Genomic DNA, 25408 nt, shown 5'->3' on the forward strand with positions numbered 1-25408 from the left:
GGAACTTGTAGCTGGCCATTACTCAAAACCTTCAACTGCTCCTCACCTCCATCTAAGCTGCGGGACATGTTGTAGCGTTTGCTGGAGGAGCGTTCGAAGAACGGAGCAGGTCTGATGATCTGAGAGCTGGCCCTGCGGGTCTGAGCCTGCGTTCTGCCACTGTAGCGAAACTTGGAGCCGAGGCTCAGGAACTTCTTCGGAGGTGCCTCAGGGGATACGAGCCTGTCACAAGTTACAAACACTCACATTAATCAAACCAGAAATAAAAACACAGATTTAAGCTATGCACTGTAAAACATTAGAACTCCTACTCATTTGAATCGGCTCCAGAGAGCCCCCAGGCTTGGCTCACTACTCCAAAGAACCAGGAGACCATTTTTTGCTTAAAGCAGCACAAAGCAACTTTGTATGCTGTCCAACAACTACTAACAGTCTGAACACGGTTTCTAGTTCACTACAGAGAAATCATCTAAGGTGATTATCTGTAAACTCATGTTTACAAGACTGGCATGACTTTGATCAATTAACAACAAAAGGATGTCAAAGACTTGAGAAAACAAAGTAGCTCTTGTTGGGGAATCCAACTCTGTACTAAATATTATCTCTATCCCATATATATATATATATATATATATATATATACACACACAGGACATCAGAAGGACAACATAATGGCATCTCAGTGAGGGAAACATGAGATTTTGCTGACAAGTTGGATATATCATTTTTTAATTAATAACCTCTACAGCAGCTTCAAAAGCTGTTTCCTATCACAGTAAAAAGGTACTCTATTTCTTACCTGAAGAAGGTATGGTGCTCGACACAGACCTTCCAGAGCCTTTTGGCAGCACGGTGATTTGGAAGCTTGAAACCAATTGTGCTTTCAAACTGCTCAAACTGCAACAGGGACAAAACACTGTGGTCAGATTCACTATACAGGTAACTTTGACCTTGTTTATTCATTTATTTTAAATCCCTTTTCTGTTAATGTATGTTTCTATGTTTATTGCTAACATTCTACTAGTTGTTTACATCCACATTTGTAAAAAAAGTAACTGCTTTAATTTGAGTTTTACATAAACAGTGATATCCCAGCGTCCCATTAGTCTTGCCACAGATCTCAATATGAGTTATTTATAATCTCCCGATTCCATGTCCCAATCCAGTATTTATATTGTCCTATATAAAACAGCTGTGCAGTGTTCATTTAGCAAAGCCAAACCAATTTATATAAGATATGCAGTAATTCCTTTATAAAATATCAGTAAAGAAAGGTATGCCAGTGTGGATCTGTTGGGTTAGGAAATTTTAGACAGGAATAGGACAGTGTCTCCTCATCTCCAGAAAGTTCAGAATGTCAGAAGCAATTTTCCAACCAACAGCAGCACTTTTAGGAGGTGGGGTGGACCTGTAAAAGGTTGCTGAAGTAGAAGCAGTTGTACCGGGGGCACAATTGGTTACACCAAACAAAAAATCAGAAATAGTTCAGGCTTTACAGCAAATACCGATACAAAAATAATGCCTTGATTATCCCTGATAATGACCCAGCAGATCAGCTCTGGACACCCCTATAAATAAATGTAACAGTAATTTTCAGTATATATAACTGTTACTATTCGCACCTCGCCGGGACGGATTTTGATGTAGAAGTTGTTCCTCTTGTAGGAGATCTTGAGGATTTTGGGCCAAGCAAACCTGTTGATTCGCAACCTGTCTCTATAGATGAGCAGGCCACTTGCACAAACTCCCAACATGATCTCCACACCCTCAGAGTCCTGGAAACAACACACCAAGAAATGACAAAAAAAGAAAAGAAGAAAGAATAAGAGTTTAATGAAACTCCTTCAAAATGTGTGACTTTGGTAACACAGGATCCTCGACAATCTCAAAGAAGAAGCCACTGACTACAACGTCGCTCTTCTTTTTGTGTTGCGCACAACATAAACTTCCATAAACTCTACAGGATATACAGGAGGTTCAGGAGCCATTGCACAGCAGGGTAAAGTAGAATTTAAGTCAAGTTTGTGATAATAACAGGGTAAAGCAGGCAGGTGGAGAGTGGAATCAGGCATATGATACTCTTATCTTCTCTATGCAGGCTGTGGTGACGTTGAATAAAGACTCAAGGAGCAATGAGTGGAAAAAGCAACAGTGAAGTCTTTGGGAAATGTTGGATGAAGCACAAAATTATGCTCTTCACTGCACAAAGCATGAGATGAGCAGGTAAAACCAATGATGACGTTTTGAGAGGGAAGCGCTGGTCCAAAGCAGGAACAATCAGTCTTAAGTAACAGTGGGATGTTGAAATGACAACTTTGTATGAAACCATGCACAAGTAGAAACCACACAAACACACACGCAGGTAAGCACATGAGATGCAGCCTCTTACCTCTCCCTCAGCTGGAGCCAAGCATTCATAGAGACTCCCTACCAACTTTGCAGTTAATGAGAGAGGAGAGAAGACATATATTTTTCTTGTGTATCAAAACTGACTCACTCATCCAACACTGAGCATTGATGTCTGCTCAGTTTGATCAACGCCGCTTCCTCATCTCTGTCATCTTGTTCATTCTGATCTAAGTCTGTGAAGGCAATATCCTCTCCATCGCTCACATCTAGACCCATTTTGACTTTCAAAGCGCTTTTGATAACTGAATCATATCAAGACTGATGACTGTAATTTTCTTTTATGATGACAGCGGTCCTGCCGCCATAATCCAGCTCTGCCTTACTGCCTGTGTTATAATGACGTGTTTGATCCCATCTGGCCGGCGGATTAGAAACAGCGAGAAAATCATTCAAGCCAAGCTGGGCTCCAGACCCCACCATTCCCTCTACCCCAAAATCCACAGAGGCAGCAGTGACATAACGTCAGTCAATCAGTGAAACAAAGGCGGCATGTTAAACTGAGGCATTATTGTGGCAGCCGTGATGTTTTTGAAGCAGCGGTGTTGTGGTGGCAAGCGTCACTATTGACTGCATGAGTGAAATGAGTTAGTCTCATCCTGCATAAAAAGAATACAAACATTTACATTTAACATATCACTTGCATATTTTTTAATGCATCTTAGAGACACCCACCATTAATGGAGTCATGAGTGGCATTCTAACACACTGATTCAGTGTACTACTTAAAAAGGTATAGTTCAACATTTTGGGAAATAAGATTATTCGCCTTCTTGCCGAGTCAGATGAGAAGGTCGATACCGCTCTCGCATCTGTACGATGAATATGAAGCTACAGCCAGCAGCTGGTTAGCTTAACTTAGCATAAAGAATGGAAACAAGGGGAAACAGCTAGCCTGGCTGTGTCACAGGTATAAAAAAAACTAAATCAGACAGTTACACCTCTAAAGCTCGATATTCTGATCTAACTCTCGGCAAGAAAGTGAATAAGCACGATTCCCCAAATGTTGAACTACTACATTTATATTAAACATAATTTGCATAATTCTTAATGCATCTTGGAGACACAATAAAACAATACATTTGGGTGGAAATTCTATACGAGGAGTTAAAAGTTTATAGTGACTTGTTACCTTAGCGTGGTGGAGGTCCACGCCGTACATGGACAGCTTCTTGGCATTTTCCAGGAAGTGAATCTCTGCTTCGGCTGGTGTCATCCCCCTGATAGAACAGAACATAACATAACATAACATAACATAACATAACATAACAGGTCAGACAAGGTCAACAAGACATGTATAGCAAAGAGAGATTTGATGCTTTCTGACCAATGTGAATATGAAACACTTGAGACGTAGAGTCCAATGAGATCTAAAACAGGGATAATTCACAGATTTATTGCATAAAAGCTTTTGGAAAATGGTTGTTTTTATGGATGCTTTTAACTGAGGGGCAACAGAGTACCATGAGTGCATCCATTTTTAGCATAGATGGTCTTTAGAGAGACCCTAATCCTTGCACTGTCATTGCCTTGCTCCATCCACTGGGCTAGAAAGGGCCGCTTCAAATTACACACAAATCATTGTAATACACAGAGAATGAAGGGCTCATACAGCCATCTACATCCATTTCTAGGTAAACACAAACACAATATCTGGAGACATGCTGCTTTTCAGAGCAGATCATTATTCCAGGCCATAAACATTCACTCAGGTTGACTGGCTTGAAGTTGTCAGATCCAGGGCTTAAATGCCCTGAATACCCCCGCCCCAATCAGCTTCATATTATGAGCAACAAGTTTTAGTTGTTTCACATGATAGAATTCTATCTCTCTCTTTTCTATCTGAGTTTAGCAACATTCAAAACAAAATCTGTTAATAATTTTGGGTTGCTTGCTTTGTTATCTGGCCACTGTCAATCTAATCAAACCACACCCCCACAGTCCCGATAAAGCAGAATAGCTTGAGCTTTTGAGTGTTAAAACTCTTTCACCATTGATGTTGCTTATTAATATTCAAGATTATTCAATGCTAAAAAGAAATACTAAAAATTTGAAATCAAATGTTCTGGGGCTTTAACCAGGGCTGTACATCTGTAACATAAAAACTACAACTACAAAGATAGAAAATTCACAGATGAGAGAAGCTCTAAGTTGATAAAAATGTTGATATGCTCATCTGGATCACCTTCTATTATTACCTTTCTCACACCAGTAACCTTTACAAATTTTGAATTCTGTCTATTATTCATTCTTTTCTCAGAGGCAGCTGTATGTGTAACTGAATTGTGCATTCTTGTCTGGTCCAGGACTGTAGTAAAAGTTGTGCTTGACAGTTTAAAACTATAAAATGAGTTTAGGAAATGATGCAGAGACTAACTTGTAGGTCTTGTGGAGTTCCATGACCTTCTCTTCTAGCTCTTTGGTCTGGTTGGGTGCGAAACGCAGTTCGCTGATGTAGTCACTTCCTAATTCTTCTGGGTCATAGTCTCCCAGTTCAGACTGCACTGTGTAGGAGCCCAGCACCGTGTGGGTGGCAAAGGAGCAGGGCAGACGGCCTGAAACCACATCATCTCTCAGCTGCAGACACAGGTAGTACCTGAGACAGGAAGAAGAGACAGAAACAAAACAGTCAAGTCATTTTTGTAATCAAATCCAACATCTGGATTTTCTTTGTAAGCCTTTTGAGATTTTTTTAATACAATTTACCTGCATTGTCTGTTATTTTTTCATTATTAAATTACATTTCTAGGCATCCAAATCAATAAAAATGAAATCAAAGTCAATTTCTAAGAAGGACTGATGAACAGTGATACATTTTTAAAACATTAAATTTCCGCCAACGATCACATAACAATCATTACTCACCTTGTGATATCCTCAGTCAGCTGGGAGGGGTCTGGAGGGTAAAACTTTACGCTGAAAGCAAAGTTCCAGGGACCAGCTGAGACGCAGAAAGAACATTAAATTATCAAAGCAGCCTTTTAGAATTGCATGCACCTCATTTGGATGTTCAGGACACAACACTTGAGTGGCTTTATTAGATTACTAGACTTACTCCTGATCTGCTTCTTCAGCTCCTTAGTAGGGTCTAGCCAATTCTGCACCAGTCAAACACAGACAAAAAGCATTAATCACCACCAATTTGTGAGCAAATTACTAAGAAGCAAAGTGGGACATCGTCACTGTCTCTTGCCTTAAAATCTAGAGATTAATCAAACATTGTGACATCCAGCATGTTCAGTAGTGTAATCTTTTAAATTACTTCCTCAAGCACACTTTAATAGATGGAATGGAAAAGTTTTAGTGTTATTCAGTGTCATTTAGCATATCTGACTCCTCCATAACCCTGTTTTCAATATATAATTCCTACTGTCAGTTAACAACTCCACAACGGATTACTAGCATATTATATATTTTATTTTACCTTCTGGTTCTCTACATCTCTGTGCGTGATGCCAAAGTAGTCCCTCTCCAGTAGATTGAGGTGGTCACATATTTTATCAAAGAGCACTTGGCCCTTGGTTCGTTTCTGTGAGAAAAACGAAAAACAAACAAATTCACCACAGTGTACACTGGAAGTAACCCGCATTATTACACCTTTTACACATTTTATGCTCATGAAAGTATCATTTAAAAAGGATCATCGAACCAAAACTGAATCAGGGTGTTATACATGAGAAAAAAAGTTTTTCCAGCTATTTTAGCTGCTTTTTTTGTTTTTGTTGATTTTATGTCAAGATCAAGGATTGTTAAAATCGAAGAAAGAATGCTGTGGGCGGTCATTATTTGTGAACCTACACCATATTCAACAATTATCAACACAAAATAAACAGCAACAACAAGCAAAGCTTTATTTATATAGCACATTTCATTCCAGGTGGAAGCACAATGTACTGCACAGAGCGTGAGCTACCCTCAAAGTTGCAGCCACAAAATATTGCAGACATAATTAGACATAAGTAAGCACAGTTAAAATAGACACATGAATAATAATACACAAGTTAAAAAAACCATTAGAAAAGTTGGAACAGAAATAAAAAAGTAATAAAACCATTCAAAATTAAGATTAAAAAAGACTAAATAAAAGTTATTAAGTTGACAAATTAACTGTCGACCAATAAACATAATAAGACATGTGAGTTAAAACCAATAAAATAAGTAAAAAAAAAAGTTAAAACCAGCAAACCGGACTACTGAAAAGCGCAGCTAAAAAGGAATGTTTTGGTTTGGAGTTTGGTTTTAAAAGCCGATAACGCTGGGGCACACCTAACATGATTGGGTAGGGAGTTCCAGCGGCTTGGAACATAAAAGCTAAAGGCAGCGTCACCAGTTTTCGTGGAGAACCGGGAAAAAAAAAAAAAAAAATCAGACGGCGTGTTCACGATGACCTAAGCACTCTAGCTAGTTCATAGCTCACAAGCATGTAAAAATCAATTCCAAAATTTACTGGGAGTCCGTGTAATGACCTCTGCAAATACATTGTCTGGTTGTATTTCCTTTTTCAAGTTAAAACTCTAGCAGATGCATTCTGGAGCAGCTGTAGTCAAACAATATGTTATTTTTTTTTATTCATGTGAGCAGAGAGTTACAGTAGTCTAGTCGACTGGAAATAAAAGTATGAACAATTTTATGATTTCCGTCTTGTCATCGTTTAACTGAAAAAAAATTACTAGACATCTAGTTATCAATATCCTTGATACATTCTGATAGAGTGTCAATAGGGCTCAGATTATCGGGGGACAAGGAAATATATAGTTGCTTATCATCAGCATAATTTTGGTACCACACATTGTGTTTCTTGATAAGCTGGCCAAGAGGCAGCAAGTACAAATGAAATATAACAACAATATGACGACACAAAATAAAATAGAACAAGATACACATAACACAAACACATAACTGTAACAATTGTAACAAAATGTAACAATCTCAGGCTGTGCTATTTAATGATGCCATTGGATAACCTTCATTATCTTGAGATAATTAAACAAAAAATAACTCAAAACTCTTTCACAGAACAGCAACATGAAACAAATTTTCTATTACAAAAGCAGCATGATGATGTAGCAAATTTCACTGCTGCATCACAGAGCTTTTGCAAGCTATTGCAGCCACGTTTGACCAACTGGGCCACTCTGGATTGATTCCTTCTATAAAAAGCATGATAGTATAAATACACCTTCACATTCTTGAGGTCAAGGTGAACATCGGCTATGTGAATGCTTAAAACTAAATCGATTGCACATCTATAGCGGAGTGCCGGATGTCATCAGCTAGAGCTCCGTCGTCTCCCTCACTGGAGGAGGCTGGACTCCTTTGGCCCGCTAACACGAGATATTTTAGGCCTGGGTTGCCACAACACAGACGCCTCCTTCCTGCACAGAGCCACAGCCAGCTTCTCACATCTGGATTTATCAAAAACCACAGCCACAGCTTATTCTAGAAGCATAATAGTCATAGCACGCCTTTGACACATATGGTACATTAATACGAGCACACACACACACACACACACACACACACAGCAAACCTCTGTTCAGACGTAGTCACATGGCTGCCTAATAGACAGGCTATGGCAAACAGCAATTATGTTAGGAGTGCAGCAAATGCAGTTGACTGATCTGGCTTGTATCCTGTTCCTACCCCCCCAGGGGTTGTTTAGGAGAATGAAAACAGAAGGAAATTGGAAGGAAAACTGATCTCAAATTAGAGAAGAAACATCAATCTTGATTAATTTCAAGATACTCTCTTCTAAATTTAGAGAGCAAACAACACCAGTAGCTGCAGTGAGCTTGGAGATTCACAATTATTGTATGAAGGAACTAGAACTTGTATCACCAAACCATGTATTAACAGTAGGGCTGCAACTAATGTCATTATCCATTATTTTCCATTAATCTTCAGACAATTTCCTTGATTAAAGGGATACATTGTTTGGTCTATAAAATGTCAGAAAATAGTGAAAAATGCCCTTCACATTTTCCCCAGAGTCCATGATGACTTTATCATTTGTCTTGTTTTGTCTGACCAACAGTCCAAAACTCAAAGCTATTCAGCTTACAATGATATAAGAACAGACAAAACCAGCAACTTCTCACATTGGCGAAGGTAAAACAGATGATTTTTGGCTTTTTGCTTAAAAGAATACTTTAACGATTATCAAAATAGCTGCATATTAATTTGCTGTCTATCAACTAATTGTTGTAGCTCTAATTAAAAGACAACATTTAGTAAGCCTTGTCATGTACTTCAGATGTAGGATAAAAGGCGTGTATCTAAACTAGAGGGACTTTCAAAAATATGCCTATGATTTATAACAACAACAACAACAACACCGTGAGATGTGGGATTTTTATCCCCCTCCACTGAGACATAACACTCCTAAGTGAAGTGGAAGAGGTTCAGCAGTTCTGTGTCACAGAAAATGATGATAGGAAACCATCAGTGCATACATTTTTCCCCACAGGAGGAAATTGAGTTGAGCTGCAAAACTACAAGGTCAGGGGGATAAAAATGTCAAATCTTGACATTCTGGACCAATTTCAAATGGGATTGGGAGGAGGAAGAGGACTCCCTGGCATGTATCTGAGGATCCTCTGACCTCAATTGTATCACTGTGTCAAACACGATAAGCTGACCTAGCTTATGTCTGCTGTGTTTCACCCTCAGCTGTTAGGACACTTTCATACAACTCATTTGTTCAAGTTTGAGACAAGCACCCTGACTAGTCATGATTGTACCTTATTGGTTGCTATGACAACTCCTCTGGTAAACAAGCAACTAATTAGCCATCTTTTTGTTGTCTCTTGCTTTTTATTATAATCAATGGTTTTTAAAATAAACCTCTTCAGTCAGGGTGCTCGTGTAACCATTGTATAAAATATACCTGTAAAGACATTGTTACCGTGATTGTGAGTATTGTCCAACTACCAGCATCACCCAGGTGTGACTCATGCCAACTGCATCACTACTGAATCAATGAACACAGCTTGATTTTGTATTATTGCTCTTCATAAAAAGGTGCCTGATTCTGTCACGACCTTGTGCAGAAGCAGACAAGACTTCTACTCAAGACAGTGATGTGTGACTGATAATACAAAGGCTTGCTCCTTAGCAGGCATTTATTCACTTCTTCTGTTCTGTAATTTGTTTTCTACTATATTGCAATCCAGAGTACCCGCACACTGGAATCACAGATCCCCTTTAATTTTATTAGCAACATTTCAGTCCCATGAGATATCTATCTATTTATCTATCTATCTGACCAGTGACCTCATAATTCAGCACCTATCCATTAACGTTTCGAGGATGTGCACACGACTACTCTAACTTGGTATTTGTCGATTAACCATTTAAACTATAAAGTGTAAAAAATGCCCAACACAATTTCCCACTGTCCAAGATTACGATTTATTGGTTGTTTTGTCCAACCAAAATAGAAAGATTTCGGTTGATTAATTTGTTTGGCATTAGACGGATGATGAGCCCTCAGCAACAGCTTAATAGACAAGCTTCGTGTATAGCTGCAGGAGTTGTTTTGAGAGAAAAAACTTTTGGACATCTCAACTCAATCATTCCAGTTCATCTGCATTTTCTTTCTTTCTATACTTGTTCCTTCTGCTCACATCCCCTCTAATGCACTCTAATCCCAGGTCAGCTCTAAGTATTCCTCATGTAATGTGTGTCAGTGTTGGGACAAAGTGAGGTGTGGTGAGACTTGTGCCAGGGAAGCCTCAGCCCAGGCCATCCTGGCAGGGGGGCAGGACTGGGAGATTACAAAATAGTAAACAGATGGGACATGGTGATTTAATACTCTACACTTGTTATTAGACACAAATACACACTGTAAATGGCGATGTTTTCTACAGTGTAACACACCAGTGATTAGTCAAATTAGTAACATTTATTATATAAAGGATAAACCCCTTGAGATGCATCATCTCGCTCTCAAGGGGATTAAATAATAGATTAAATAATTGGGAAAGTTGTTGTGGATATAGTCAAAGCTCAACTGTAGTGCATGTAATGTAATATAATGTAGTTTACACTTTGTCTGCAGGATAATTAAATCAACTTTTTAAAAATGTATTATATATTTATTGATTTTCTGTTTATACTAATTTAAAATATAGTCACTTAGATAATTGAAGATGGAAAAAATAAGCAAATTTTTGCATTTTTAAACTGATCATATTTGATACTATAGGCCTGAGAGAACACTATCAACTTAGATTTAGTTGCTGTTTGGTGTTACCTTATTTATTAAAAATGGGCAATCCACTGATTTTACGCATCAAAAATCAGTTTGCTTTTCGTAAGTAGTACTACTCAGCTTGTGAAAACAGTGGTGTAATGTCTTCTGTGGCTCTGGAGAAACTTATTACATGGAATTTAAAAGACATTAGCGTTTACCAGGCAGAGAGAGTTTAAAGAAAGACGGCATCGAGCTGCATTATGGGAAATGTAGGTTCCAGTGCTTGACCCACATTAAGGACTAAAAGTCAGAATGTATCTCAGCTTTTGCTGCATTCATTTTGACAATTCTTTTTTTTTTAACCTGTCTCTTGCAAGTCCCCCAACCTTATGGAAGTACAGTACTAAATTGATGGAGTGCCTCTTTAAAATACCTGTCAATTAATTTTGGAGTAAAAGCAGGTGAATCGTTTTGGTTGGCACTACCTTTTTATGTTACATTCGAATGAAGGATAACGCCTTTAAGCATATTTTATGCAAGTTAAAATTATGAAAATTCTTACTATTTTGCTTGAATCTCAATGTGAAGCTATTTCACTTCTTTTACAGCATGAGTGCATGTGCCAGAGCAAATGCATCTAAATTAACAGCACTGCAGAAACCCTTTCTCAAGGGCAAGAAGTCCAGACTGACTCCCATTAACAGATCACTGTCCTTAAGAATCCTTCCTTGGCCACAGTGGGACATCAAGTAATCATGCCAACACACAGAGTCAATGACACTGATTCCCTCCAACAAACGCTCCCATTTCACGGTCAGAAGCCCTCACCTCACCACCACCACCAAAACAGTCAGTTAATCCCTCTATCCAAACCCCTGGTGGGGAGTAATCTGCTCAAAGGAGATTTGAGGAGGACGGTCTGGTACTCCCTGTTCAGTCTGCACACATTTTGGGAATGAATGAATAAAGTTGAAAGTTTTATAACTTTGAGAAAAGGCTCAACTTTGTATTGTTAAGAGGGAAATATGTCAGAGTGAAATGTCAAATAAGTTCACTATTCAGATTTATTCCTGAATTCATAATGTTCCAAGAGAAAGAATGACTGTTGATGGCACAAAGAAGCTATTATGTTGTAGACTTCAGACACTTACATTTTCTTTGACTGATTGCAGGCTGCTCTTGCATGAGTGGGGTTATTTTGGAATACTGAATACTTAAAACTACAGATAATCAGAGTAATTGTTCCACTCAAGCCTACATAGTGCTGCTTTGGGGGAAAAAGGGACCTTACAAAGCAATTTGACACAATACAAAAGCAAATGTGCATTAAAATCCACCAAAACCTTACAAGACTTATGAGACAAATTGTTAAATTAGCACAGCTTTAACCTGGCTGCAACTCTTTGATGATACAACTCAATTTTGGTCAATTAAATTTAAAATATTTAATTTTTGATATCACTCTCAGCCCAGAAAATAATGAATCCATCCGAACCCCATATCCTCCCTCTCTCATTCTAACCCATTATGAACAACCAACTCATGCTCTATTTCTTCTCCGCACAAAACATCCCATTTCCATATTTAATTTTTCCACATTATGATAAAAGCCAAACTGCTGGGGTAGTGGTATTGCGAGCTTCATATTTACAACACAAAGACACATGTTTTTCACTGATTGTAGGCTCTCCTTTCCTCATAGGGTCTATTTCTGGATGGCGGATGAGCTTTGAAGTAAGAACTTACATTTAAGAACTGTCATATGAATATTTTTTTACTCTCCAGACTACATAGAGAAGCTTTGTAGGGAAAACGAAGCAATTTGACACAATGCAAATGTAAATGTGCAGTGAAATCCATGAAATCCCTACTTCTAAAGAAAGGCTGTCAAAATAGTACAGTTTATTTCTGTTTTAACATAACAGGCCAAGTATCATAAGACTGATACACAGAGAAAACCAGGTTACAGCAGAGGGCTAATTAGTTAGTTATTCAGCTCCTTATGACAATGTCTTTGTAGGACACACTTTTGTTTTTACATATTAATGCAGTGAAGTTGCTGTTGTCTGTCAACCATAATTTTAATGTTTTGGAACCCAGGCTTAAGTGGTGCCACATGTTGCATTATTTCTTTATCCAAATAAATATAACTTTTCCATTTACCCTATTCAACCCTTTTAGCAGGGAAAGTGCTTATGGTTTTACTTTGCATATACAGAGCATAGTGAAACAGTCACTCACGCTTGTATTTCATCGCGGCTATATTATTGCAACTCCCTTTTCTCTGTCTGCAGCAAAAAGTGTCTCTCCTCTCTACAATTAATCCAAAATGCAACCGCCAGGATTTTAACAGGTACCAGAAAACGAGAGCACATTACACCTATCCTATCATCTTTGCACTGGCTGCCTGTTAGTTTTAGAGTTGATTTTAAAATTTTACTTATCACTTTTAAAGCCCTGAACGGTTTGGCCCCAAGCTATATTTCTTTCAACTCCCCATGTACCACCACGGGCCTGAAGGTCCTCAAATACTGCTCTGCTGGTGGTTCCTAAATCCAGACTAAAAAACAAAGGTGACAGAGTGTTTGCCATCAGGGCCTGCAGACTTTGGAACAACCTTCCAGAGGAGATTAGGATGGCTAAGTCTATCCTATGATCCTTCAATCTTACCTTCCCAAACCATTTGTTTTTATTGTTATGTTATATTACTGTGTTTTATAGCTTTATTTTATTTATTGTTGTATTGATGGTGGTATTGTTCTTATTGTTTTTATGATTAACACTTCCATGGCTCCTGTTGTTTGTTTTTACCCTGTAAAGCTTGTTGTAAATCTTATTTTGGAAAGGTGCTATATAAATAAAGGTTTTTATTGTTGTTATTATTATTATCATTATTATTATAGTAAAACTGATGGGCAAATATCAAATATGCCTTCAAACTGCCACTGAAATTAGAAAAGTGAATACTGAATTTAATTGCACACCTAATAACGGTTTTAACGTGGAATTAAAAGTCTAACCAGGGACATGGACTGTAAATTTTGCTTCAGCCATCTCTTGCATTCCTCCTTCACCTGTAACAATCCTATTAAATGGACTGTACTTGCTCAAGGACACCTCCAATCGCGGTTAACGGACGACTCGCTATATCTCCTGAGGAACAGTCGCCCGTACATAAACAAACAAATACAGTATATAAATAAAAAGGTCTTACACTGTGCCATTAAGCGAAACATAAATAATATAATATATTATATATTATAATCAGTAAAATCGACAGAAGAATACTTGCCCTAAATAAAATTGGTTAAACAAACGGACATTTCAGTCTTGGTGTAATTATAGTTATTAGACTGATGCAAATATCATTCGTACAGCAGTGACAGTTTAATTTCAGTGCAAAACACGTTTCAGTTTCACTCACTAGTTTCACTACTACAGCTTTTTTCCCCTTTAAGCACCTATTACCCTCTAAGCACTGAGATTGTTTTCACTTTTTATTAGATCTTTTCTTTACTAAATGACTTTGTTCCTAAACTGTTGCCATGTGGGTCACATCTCCTACAGATTAATGTGCTGTAAAACAACCAAGTAAACTGACCTAGTAGTGAAGAAGCTGTTGGAACCTCTATCTAAAAATAAGTGTTGTTCTGAGTAACTGGTGTTAAAATGCCACGTGCAGCACCTTATAAACAACCCCTACTCCACAACAATATAAAAAGAGGAATTGTGTTATTAAAGATTCCATTACCCGAACACCACCTGCAGTCTCTCACCTCCACATTGACTGTGTAGTCAGAGCCGTCCAGCAGGGTGACTTTACACTGCATGATCTTCACCTTCTTCACTCCTCTCAAAGGAGACCTGGACAGACGACTGGTGGATGACCTGTGGGATACCTGGTCCTCCTCCTGCTGCTCCTGACAGAAGGAAAACAAGTGTCACTTAACAGTGATGAGTTGAATAATTCATTTACATGTATAATTACAGTTTTCCACATGTTTGTGATATTTCTTGCACTGGACTTTTCTCTGTTTTCTTTGTTAAAGATAATAAAGCAGTGAGACGTCTCTGCATTTATTTCACTGTATGAAAATATAATGCTTTTAGGTTGAAAGAGTTCACAGACCAGAAATAAAAAATACCCTCTGCTCGCCATTTATTTACCTAACTGCCTCTGACTGCCCTAAATGTCAGTTTCTTAATGTAGTTGTCTTTGACAAAACCACCCGTTCAGTCACATGTCCAAAACCTAAAAATAGAGACTGGGACCCACTGAGAAGGTGTACTGCCATTTTGTCTTAAATAGAGAAAATCCAATTTTCCACTTCGCTGAAAACAAAGCCCTTCCTGACTGACTTCATGCTGAAAAAGAGGCCTTTGGCTTCGAGACATTTTTCCTTCTTACTCACAGACAAAGTGGATTTAATGCCCCTTTTCATTTTCATATAAAAAATGTCTTATCTTGTTCTTCAGGCTATATCCATCACATTGTGCCTATCTAATGTAGCTCATGCAGACCAGTTCTCCCTGTGGACCCACTGAGAAGTAGTGATTAACCATACAAGAAAATTACTTTCACCTTTAGAGAGCATGAGAATTAAAGTGAAAATATAATTTAGATTTGATTCAGTTCGAATTTTCAAGAAATACCAAAGGATGTATTTTAAACACTTATTGCTGATTTGTGACCGATAGAAATAAGCACCACATGTGTATAAAACCACAGTAGTAAAACTGTAAACTGAGGCCACTTCATTCATATGTGCACCCTGCTGGACCAGAGACATATCTCAGCCTGAGCATGTGTCTCACAGGAAAGACTGACAGCACTGTGTCGAGTGCTGCGATTTCTCTCAGCCTTGTTCCTGCTAATTCACACAGCTCCGACAATGGCAGAGCATCATCCATCATCCTCAGAGTGACACGCTGAGGGCTGTTTAATGTAGATAAAGTTTAAGGGATACTCGTATGGATCCACTGAATAGGTAACACCTTAAGTGATGCACAGAAATGATACATTTTTTAAATTCTTTCAGGGATGGCAATGTCGGTCGGTCAGTCCACCACTTTGGTAACAACTGAAATATCTGAACAACTACTGCATGGATTGCCATGCAATTTTGTATAGATATGCATGGTCCCCTGTGGATGAATTGTATTAACTCTGATTCCCTAACCTTTCATCTAGCGCCATCATCAGGTCATAATTTCTATTTGACTATGTGATCAAATATCTGCAAAACTAATATGACATTCCCATCAGCCTCAGCTGTACTTTGTGTTTAGTGCTAATTAGCAAACGTTAGCATGCTCCACTAAGATGGTGAACATAGTAAACATTATGCCTCCTAAACATTCACATGTTAGCATTGTCATTGTGGGCATGTTAGCATGCTGATGTTAGCATTTGGCTCAAAGCAAGGCTGTTTCCAAATACAGCCTCACAGAGCCGCTAGCGTGGCTGTTGACTCTACATAACAAATGTCAATCAAGGACAAACGTGAGCTATAGTCATGCATAAGAGTGGGCAATATAGATAAATGATATAAACGATGTGAGTAATTTCATATTATAACGCATCACATTCATGCAAAAAATCCTGTAAATCCAATATTGTCATAAGGCCATGGTGGCCTGATACAACCAGAACCATTAATGGGATAGTTACCTCAGTATACACAGTATGTCAAAATCTCCATCACCTCGCCCTGCTTCTGCTGTGCTCTCATTACAGCCCATTATGATTCATGTGTAAACTCATGCTCTATTTCTTCTCCTCATCAAACATCCCCGTTTCCATACTTACATTTTTCCACATCATTATAAATGCCACACTGCCAAAGACAGAAATCTACAAATTTAAACTTAATCCATCTTTTTCTAAATTCTCAAATAAGACCATCAGCTACAAGCCCAAAATGTCACATAAATAAAAAAATAATAAGACATGGCGGCTCAGAGCTAATCCCCACTCTTATGCAGTCTGAGAACCTTCATATATATATATATATATATATATATATATATATATATATATATATATATATATATATATATATATATATATATATATATATATATATAAGGCACATTCTTGCTTATTTTCTAATTTACTAGTTGAAAGAAAAACAGTGTGACTAGCTGTACATGCAAACAGATTTAGTCTTCAATATGTGGCAGAAGACCAAATCGTTGGCAGTAACAAAATTGTTACTGATATAGTTCAAGGCACAGTTTTATCCTAACTAAATCACTTACATTTGAAGTTTGAATTACCTGCACTAGTTGGTGGCCACACCACCATTGATCTGTGGATGGCTGATTACCTAGAGAGCAGAAAATAATTTCTAAATAAGATCCAAATGAAAAAAGGTTAAAGGAAAGGTTAGACTGAATGTGAAGGTGTGTGTGTGTGTGTGTGTGTGTATATATATATATATATATATATATATATATATATATACACACACACACACACACACCTTCACATTGGTGTGTGTGTGTGTGTGTGTGTGTGTGTGTGTGTGTGTGTGTGTGTGTGTATATATATATATATATATATATATATATATATATATACATACACACACACACACACACTATCACATTCAGTCTAACCTTTCCTTTAACCTTTTTCATTTCATTTCACAATTTTGTTACTGCCAACGATTTGGTCTTCTGCCACATATTGAAGACTAAATCTGTTTGCATGTACAGCTAGTCACACTGTTTTTCTTTCAACTAGTAAATTAGAAAATAAGCAAGAATGTGCCTTCAGTTTGAGACAGCCCCCCTGCATTTTGGAAGCACTGGAAATTCAATCTGTACATCGATTAGATAGTGAGCCCAGAAGGCTGTTTGGCCCAAAATCTGCAGAGAAGCACTTACTGTTCAAATAACATTAGTAGCTTCTGGGCTGCCTCAGACATAAAATGGACAGACTGCAGGCTACATTGTTCTTCATAACAGAGATCACTGGTTTTAAAAGACACCGAAATGAAGGTTTATCACTCTTTTATACAAGTATATGAAAAGTTCCATTTAGTCCACAGGCTTGCAGGTGGATATTTACTACATTGCTTTACAAACAAGGTGAGTCAACAAGATACTTTTGGAAATGACCGTTGTTAAAAAAAATTTTACTCATGACATTTTTAAAAAGAAAGTCTTTATCACGGATCAATGAGTCAACTATACCAAGCTTTTCCAGAACAATCAAACTTTGCTGACATTTTGTCATTTGTAGGGCTGCAACTAACAATCAAGTAATTATTTTTCACAATTAATTGATTAATCTAAAAAATGTTGGAAAATAGTACAAAATGCTCATCACAAGTTCCAAAATCCCAAAGTGACATCTTCAAATAACTTCCCAACCCAAAGATATCTAGTTTACAATGATATAAAACAAAGAAAACCAGAAAATCTTCATATTTTGAAAATCTGGAACCAGCAAATATTTACCTTTTTTTCCTCCCTTGATAAATTACTTTGACGATTGATGGATTATCAAACTTGTTGACAATTAATTTTCTGTCACCTGACTAATCAAATTGTTGCAGCCCTAGTGATTTGTGTTCATTTCATTGCTCTAAACCAGAGATCCCAAACCATCAACGGCTAAAAACAGTGATGTTTTACTTCAGTAGCTCGGTTTACTCATTCTTCCCACATGTGTGTAAAGTGTTAATTAGTACAATCAGCTGATGTAATGCTGGGAATGAAAACCTCCACACTTCGTTGGGGGTTCCTCAATCTGTGTTTCACCACATTTCCAAAATAAAAAGCACGGAGCACTGACTGAAAGACAAGTTTACTTGTCAATGTCACTTGTCATTTGATGCGGGGCCATAATCACCACTGATAACACTGAGGGCATGTCATCAATATTTCTTTTTAGTTCGTTGTCATTTCATGCAAAGACAATTCATTCAGGAGTGGGATGAATGGTGTGTAATGTTTTTTTCAAATTCAAGCCTGATCCAAAGCAATATGTGCAGTGTTTACACTCTAATAACTGAGGGTGTTTTTTTTCTAAAGTGTTTTTTGCAAGCATGGTAAATGATTTTAATTTTCTGAATTCAAGCTGTTAGTGACAACTGGCTGGATCCTCCTTTTGTAGTCCCAGTTCAAAAGGGGTGACTGTGGTTCTGAAGATGCTGACCTGTTCTTTCCTGGCCGGGGTGCTGTGTCCGGCGGCGGCAGGAAGTTGCTCCGGCTGGTTCTGAGGTGAGGTGGGTTCGGCTGCTGCTTTAGCTTTCCCCTTCTCTGTCTCCTTGTTCTCCTGCGGCTGCTTGGCCTCCGAGTCTGCGCCTGATTCAGTTGTCATGGTAAATCACGCTGGAGTGGAGGAAAGAGAAGGGTAAAGGGGAAAACTAGATGAGTCAGCTGATTTGTTATGAATTGATCTACAGTCGCTTTTCAGCCATGTGACTAAGCTCCTCTATGATGCAAATGCAGAGATGTGGATATTGTTTGACAGCATAATAAAAAAGTGAAATTAATGTAAGTGGCTTAGGTGCACTCAAGTCCCATTCTCAATAATTTCAGGAGTGTCAGCAGCTGATAATGGAAAGTGCTTAGACTGCTGGTGCTCTGACATCCACCCTTTCTACAATATACTGTATGTATTTTCACATAAACTGGTTTAAAAACACTCTCACCAAGGGCTACAACTAAGGATTATTGTCACAATTTTCCCCAACACAAGCTTACATCTTGTTTTGTCCAAAACCCAAAGATTACCCAAGACCCAGTTTACAATGGCATACAAGAGAGAAAAGCAGCAAATCCTCACAGAGGAGACGCTGGAATCAACAAATGTTTGGCAATTTTGTTGGAAAACGCTAAAACAGTCGATCATCTATCAAAAAAGTTGGTGATTAATTTTCTGTCAATTGACTAATGGAACACTTACTATATATAAAAATAAATAAATAATTACACGATTAAGAGGAAATTAATTAACATTTTAATTGATTATTCACTTAAAATAATTTATCAAATGAAAATGCCAAACATATTTACATTGCAGCTTCTCTAAAGTGAAGATCTGCAGCTTTTCTCCATTTTAAAATCAATAAAAACGGAATCCTCCTTTTGTGTTTTCTACTTGTTGTCCAGACAAAATAAGCAACTGGAAGACAACAACTTGGACTCTGGAAACTTGCTAAAAGGTATTTGTTACTTTAAATCTTATAATCAATTTTGGGCAGCAACTAATGATTATTTTCATTAATCTGAGGGTTATTTTTGCGATTAATTGATTAATCATTTAGTCTAAATATAGTCTAAATATGTCCATTACTGTTTCCTAAAGCCCAAGGTGACATCTTCAAATGTCTTGCTTTGTCTGACCAACAGTCCAAAACCAAAATATATTCAGTCAATCAGAGAAAAAAAAAAGAAGAGAAAAGCAATGGACTAATAGATTATTTAACTGATTGTGTCAGCTCTGAAACAATCAATTAAGCAGAAAAATTAAAATAAAATCCTCCTCCCTCAATGTTGCACAGTTTTTTTTAATGGCCCCCCAGTTTCTCTGCAGAGTATTTACACACAACCATCCTAAGTATTTGAACTACACCAGTACACATCTTTCCTGGCATGACCTTCTCCCTCTGAATAGCAGCATACCAGTGACAGACAGGGTCCCAAGGGCCTAAAACTGGGTAATGAAAGGAAACATCTAATGGGCAGTTTTGCAAAACAAAGATGACAGATTGGATGGATTGCACTGGGGGCCCCTGTGCTAACCGTACCCACAGGGTTTGACTTTGGGATTTGGGGTTTGGAGGGCATGTGTGCGGGACAGCACACTGGGCCTCCGCTGCAGAGAGTCTGGGGTTTGTAGTACAGATGCCTGTCATTCTGCTGTTGGCCTCTTTCTCCTTGAGCTCTATTTATAGGGCCGTGTTTACTCCTGGGGTGGGAGGATTCAGGGGAGGATCTCAGACTTCCAGCCGTTGCAGGGGACAGCAGCCTCTGGATCAACAAAAGCAACACTGTGGGCTGAGGTGATCCCCAAAACTTTTGACATGTTGAATGAAAAAGTGAAACAACTACAATGGAGAACTAAGCAAAAGCAAAACAAAAAGAAAGCCACTAGGTATTTATTAATTTGAAATGCCCCAAGCATTTTTGGGGGTAAAGATATTTTATAATTGGTAATAAGAAACCTGCCTCAGCCAGAAAACTTCAAAAAATTTAAGATGCCTAACTCCACGTGTCCTACTGTGAACAGCACTGGGAGGCACATAGCTGGATTATTAACAGCTGGAGTCTATGCCTCATGCATCATGCCACTATGTTGTTTTGTTCGTTTTACACTCTGTGACAGACACATTACTTCAAAATGAGCTGAACTGAAATTAATGTTTTATTGTCTCATATAAAGCCCCATAGGTGTGATTATTAGCATGTAGACTCCACAAACGATTAAAATTTGTCTTTATTCAATTTCATTTGGTATTACCGCTTATTATAATGCAGAATAATACAGTTCTTAAGTAACGCCAAAGGGTAATTCATCTTTGCTAATGAGCACTGGGTTTGAATCCCTATGGGATTACTTAAGATTACAATATAAAGCCAAATCAAGCTTTGCCAAGTAACAAAAGCCACTTCAGAACAGAGAGTTGTAGTGTTTGAATAGATCAGAATGATGTTTACTCAAAACAGCGGTAAATCTGGACTTGGGGAAAGAGTCGAAACACTCAAGTTCTTATGTTATTTCAGCATTTCTGCCGTTGCTTTCATAGAAGTTGGGGAGCATCAAGGGTCACTCAAAGCAACATGCAGATCAAACTCGTTCTAATGTTCAACTTCATTAACTTCAGGTACTATAAAAAAGCCATTAAGATTACCAAATCTAGATTACAGGCCCGAGTAGTGGCAATGTGAATGAAGTAAAGAAGTCACAAGATCCAAATTCCAAGCCTGGCTTTTAAAAAGGAGCATGTTTTCCAAGTGAGGATAACTAATTCTAAAAGATCACCAAGGCGAGTCCTGTCAAAATGTCTCTGCTACTTTGTTGTGTCATGTGTTGAGAAGCGGCTCAGTAATCAGCTGACAGATGATTACTATAACCTTTGCTTCTCTTAACCCCGCTATGAAACAGGAACTATGGTAGGAGGGGAGGAAAGGAACATCTTAGCACCATAGAAATGGAGGAAGAATACGTTCAGTCACTGGTGACAGGCACTCTTCACAGGGCCACACAACAGCACACACAGAAGCCTTGTGTGTGCCCCTCACCATGGACTGGCACATACATTATGCATTCAGAAAGCTGTATTCAGAACTCATTTAGTGCCCTGGATTACTGCTAGTATACAGGAGCGGTGGATAATTGCACCAATATAGCATTATCATATTGATTGTAAGATTCAGCTTAAGACAAATGTAAAGTCACTTAAATCTAATCATCTTTGACACATTCAAATAAATAAAACATGTGCCACTATATTGCTGATTAATATTTGCACAGCAGAGGTTCAACCTCTCAGGTCATGAAAGCTTTTACATTTGCTGTCAGAAACAGCTGGTGGAAAATTCTCAGGCACACAGGAATGAGAGATAGGGTGTGATAGCATTTTATTGAATTCAAATCCAGTATCGAATCCAAGTTTACCTTCCAACATTTGCAAGTAACTAAAGGCTAAATAACCACAACAAGAATATGTCTAATCACCTTTTGTTGGCTGGGAAGACACAGACACACAGTAGTGCTAACTGTAGTGTCTGGTAATGTTCATAATCTGAACCTACAGCCTAAAAATGAGAAGCTGCTACCTCTATGTTTTCCATTGCTCTTTGCTAATAAAAAAAAGAGTGAGCAGAGATAAAACGTTTGATAAGAGAGTTGTTAATGTCGGAGCTTAATGAATCCGCGTATTTTGCCTGACGGGGTCCAAAACGGAACCAGCTATCGGAGCCCAGCCTTAACAGGAGGTGATGCATATGTTTCTTCCATCAGTAAATCTGAGGAATTAATAAAAATAACTCAGCATTTAACATAAACAGTGACAGCCACCATGACTGAACAGACTAAAGAAATGAATGTAGAGAAGAGAAAGAAACTCAAACCTGGCCTACAGAAAATGCAAAATACAACAACCATGAGCACTCGGTGTCAAAGAAGTCATCAAATTTATCTCCCAGATTACCACATTAAAAAAGCTTTTCACTCAACTGTCACCTAATGGAAAGCACATGTTTTCTCAGTTGTGCTTGCAGATAAAAATTTCTCAGTGATGTGACTTCTAAGGAAGGACAAGTAGAAACTATATATATCTTCCTCCAGAAACAAACCTTCCTCAGAAGAACAATTACATCATTAATACTACCCGCCCATTTCTTCTTTTCAGTACAAATCAAACTAACCCACAGTTAATCAAACCTGCCGTCTGCCGCTAAACAAAAACAAACCAATTAAATCAGAAATCAAATCACATTCATACAGACTTGTGAGTCAACCGACTGCAGTGGATATTCATGTCCATGCTAAAAGCTCAGCAGTGGCTATATGTATCTACATTACATAATTGATCACTGACACTAAATGCTGTGGTGCTGCCTGGTGCATGCAAACGGCCATTTTAAGGTCCATTTGTGATTGTAATGCATACTGTTGGAAAGTGGCCTGTGCACATGGAGTCACACAGACACGCACACACACACACACACACACACACACACACACACACACACACACACACACGGGAGGATGAGGGACTGCCATCTGTGCTGAGTGCCATTAGCTGGAGTACACCACAGCTGGGCCCATCCCTGCAACCCCTGCCCCCACACCCATAACCCCCCGCGGGGGCTTATGGAGGTTACATGGAGGGGAATGGTTGGCGTTTTTTGACACGTCAAGGCCCATCCCGAGCAGGCCTGCCGTATATGATGCGACCCTGCTACATGACTGCAGGGCTGACAGCTGTCACACACAGAAACCCAGCTATTGTAACAGGATACCATGTAGCTGGTCTGACCACTCAAATGAGACCTCTGTCGAGGGGTTACAGATCCCCAAAGTGCTTTCAACTTTCCTGACTTCTAAACAACAAACAAAATTATTGATATGTTTTGTCATGAATGTGATGTTCTATTGTAGTCAAACCACATCCATTTCCAAAATGTATTGTCGTTTAACATTTACATTACATTTGAGGCATTCAGTGAATACTTTTAACCGTAGTGACTTATAATAGATGCAACATTAGATTCAGCTCTGCATGCATAGAGTGCCACCACTAATGGCAACCACTGGTGAGAGGTTGTACTGTCACGATAACAGAAGTCGATATTACTTTTGAGAAGACACTTTTTTGATGATACAGTTTTGATAATGGAATAATTGTAATTTTTCAAGCAAAAACTGCATAATTTTCATGGTTTCAGCTCCTCCAATGTGAGGATTTGCTGCTTCTCTTTGGGTTACATTGTAGTAAATTTAACCTCTTTTGGTTTTTGACTGCTGGTCGAACATAACAAGACATTTAAAGACATCCCATTGGACTTTAGGAAATTGTGATGGACATTTTTCACTGTTTTATGACATTTATAGGTCAAATACTTGATTACTTAATTAATCAAGAAGATAATCACCAAATTAATCAATAGTGAAAATAATTGTTATTTGCGGGCCTAGAATTTTGTAAACCTTTAAGACTCTTGCCAAATATGCTCTCTTGCATTGTCCCCAAAGAGCTCTGAGTTAAAACTGTTAAAACAAGAAAGACTGGAATGGACAGCAGAAGAGGCGGCAACAGTATGACACCAGCCACCATGTCTGTACCTGATCGTCAGTCCACCTAAAGTGGGGTAACAAGCAACACGAGGAACTTAATTGTTAGTTTGAAACTCTAGTTAGACTCTTCCTGTTTTTCAGTAAGAAACAGTAACAACAAGGGATTGGCCTAGCTAACAAGCTATAAGCTAATGATAGAAATTTTGACAGAAAGATGAACTGGGCATAAGACATGTACAAAATGTCCCTCAATAACATCTCACAGCTTAGCACAGTTTAGTCCTGCCCTTAACAATTCAAGAAATTCAAACAACCCAGATCTGTTTTCTACCTCAGTGGGTTCAGCCAGAACATTCTCCGGCTCTGGTGAAGCACAAACATGAAGTGTAGAGACAGTTCTGGTAACTACTATTTCATTGAGAGAGCTAACAAAGACGGTCAACCATAAAACAACCCTCTGGAAAATAAATAAATAAATAAAATAAAAAATCCTATCAAGCTACAAAATGTCAAAAATTGTAACATCAGTGACTCAGCAAAACATCTCAAGACTGATGCTTTGAGACATCGCTATTTGTTTTTTTCTTATTATTGTAGTAGTGTTGGGATAAAGACACTTTGTGCATATTCAGTTGCCAATTTATTTGGTACACCTGGCTAAATATAATGCAGTCTAATGCATTAGTTTGCATTAGCATTAGACTGCATTAGTTTTAGCTAGGTGTACCTAATAAACTGGCAACTGAGTGTATAAACCATTCATATCATCCACTGCTTAAAATGATGGAGGCCCTTTTCTGAGACTTCCATGAAAACGGTATCATAACAGCTGAAACGAAAATGTCTTTGCACATTAGATTTTTTACTTTAGTAGCTGTTTCAGAGGCTTTTCATTCAGTGCTCATTAATTTTCATTAAAATCTTTTAGTTGAACCCTTATAGACTGAACTGGACGAGACACTGCACAACTCAACAGCAGAATCTGGGGAAGGTAGACTGGTAACATGAAGGCGACTCCAAGCTGAGAGCATTTTTTGCTGAGGAGGCCA

General features: G+C 38.2%; 1 protein-coding gene across 24 annotated transcripts in view; it reads right to left on the reverse strand.

Moving 5' to 3' along the window:
• The window catches only part of epb41l3b (erythrocyte membrane protein band 4.1-like 3b), a 56749-nt gene that overhangs the window by 17634 nt on the left and 13707 nt on the right, over nucleotides 1-25408 (reverse strand). For 19 of the 24 annotated variants that reach the window (XM_044218496.1, XM_044218497.1, XM_044218515.1 and 16 more), the window contains exons 2-12: nucleotides 18768-18943; nucleotides 14377-14520; nucleotides 5831-5935; nucleotides 5462-5504; nucleotides 5272-5347; nucleotides 4784-5002; nucleotides 3539-3626; nucleotides 2390-2434; nucleotides 1623-1775; nucleotides 800-897; nucleotides 47-222 (exon numbers count right to left, since the gene is read on the reverse strand). In XM_044218496.1, the coding sequence (XP_044074431.1) occupies nucleotides 47-222; nucleotides 800-897; nucleotides 1623-1775; nucleotides 2390-2434; nucleotides 3539-3626; nucleotides 4784-5002; nucleotides 5272-5347; nucleotides 5462-5504; nucleotides 5831-5935; nucleotides 14377-14520; nucleotides 18768-18932 (1312 nt within the window). In that variant the 5' untranslated portion in view covers nucleotides 18933-18943. The remainder of the gene's footprint in view (nucleotides 1-46; nucleotides 223-799; nucleotides 898-1622; nucleotides 1776-2389; nucleotides 2435-3538; nucleotides 3627-4783; nucleotides 5003-5271; nucleotides 5348-5461; nucleotides 5505-5830; nucleotides 5936-14376; nucleotides 14521-18767; nucleotides 18944-25408) is intronic. The other 5 variants (XM_044218506.1, XM_044218500.1, XM_044218507.1 and 2 more) reach the window with 4 other exon arrangements.

The sequence above is a fragment of the Siniperca chuatsi genome, linkage group LG13, assembly GCF_020085105.1.
Source record: "Siniperca chuatsi isolate FFG_IHB_CAS linkage group LG13, ASM2008510v1, whole genome shotgun sequence".
NCBI classification, from domain to species: Eukaryota; Metazoa; Chordata; class Actinopteri; order Centrarchiformes; family Sinipercidae; genus Siniperca; species Siniperca chuatsi.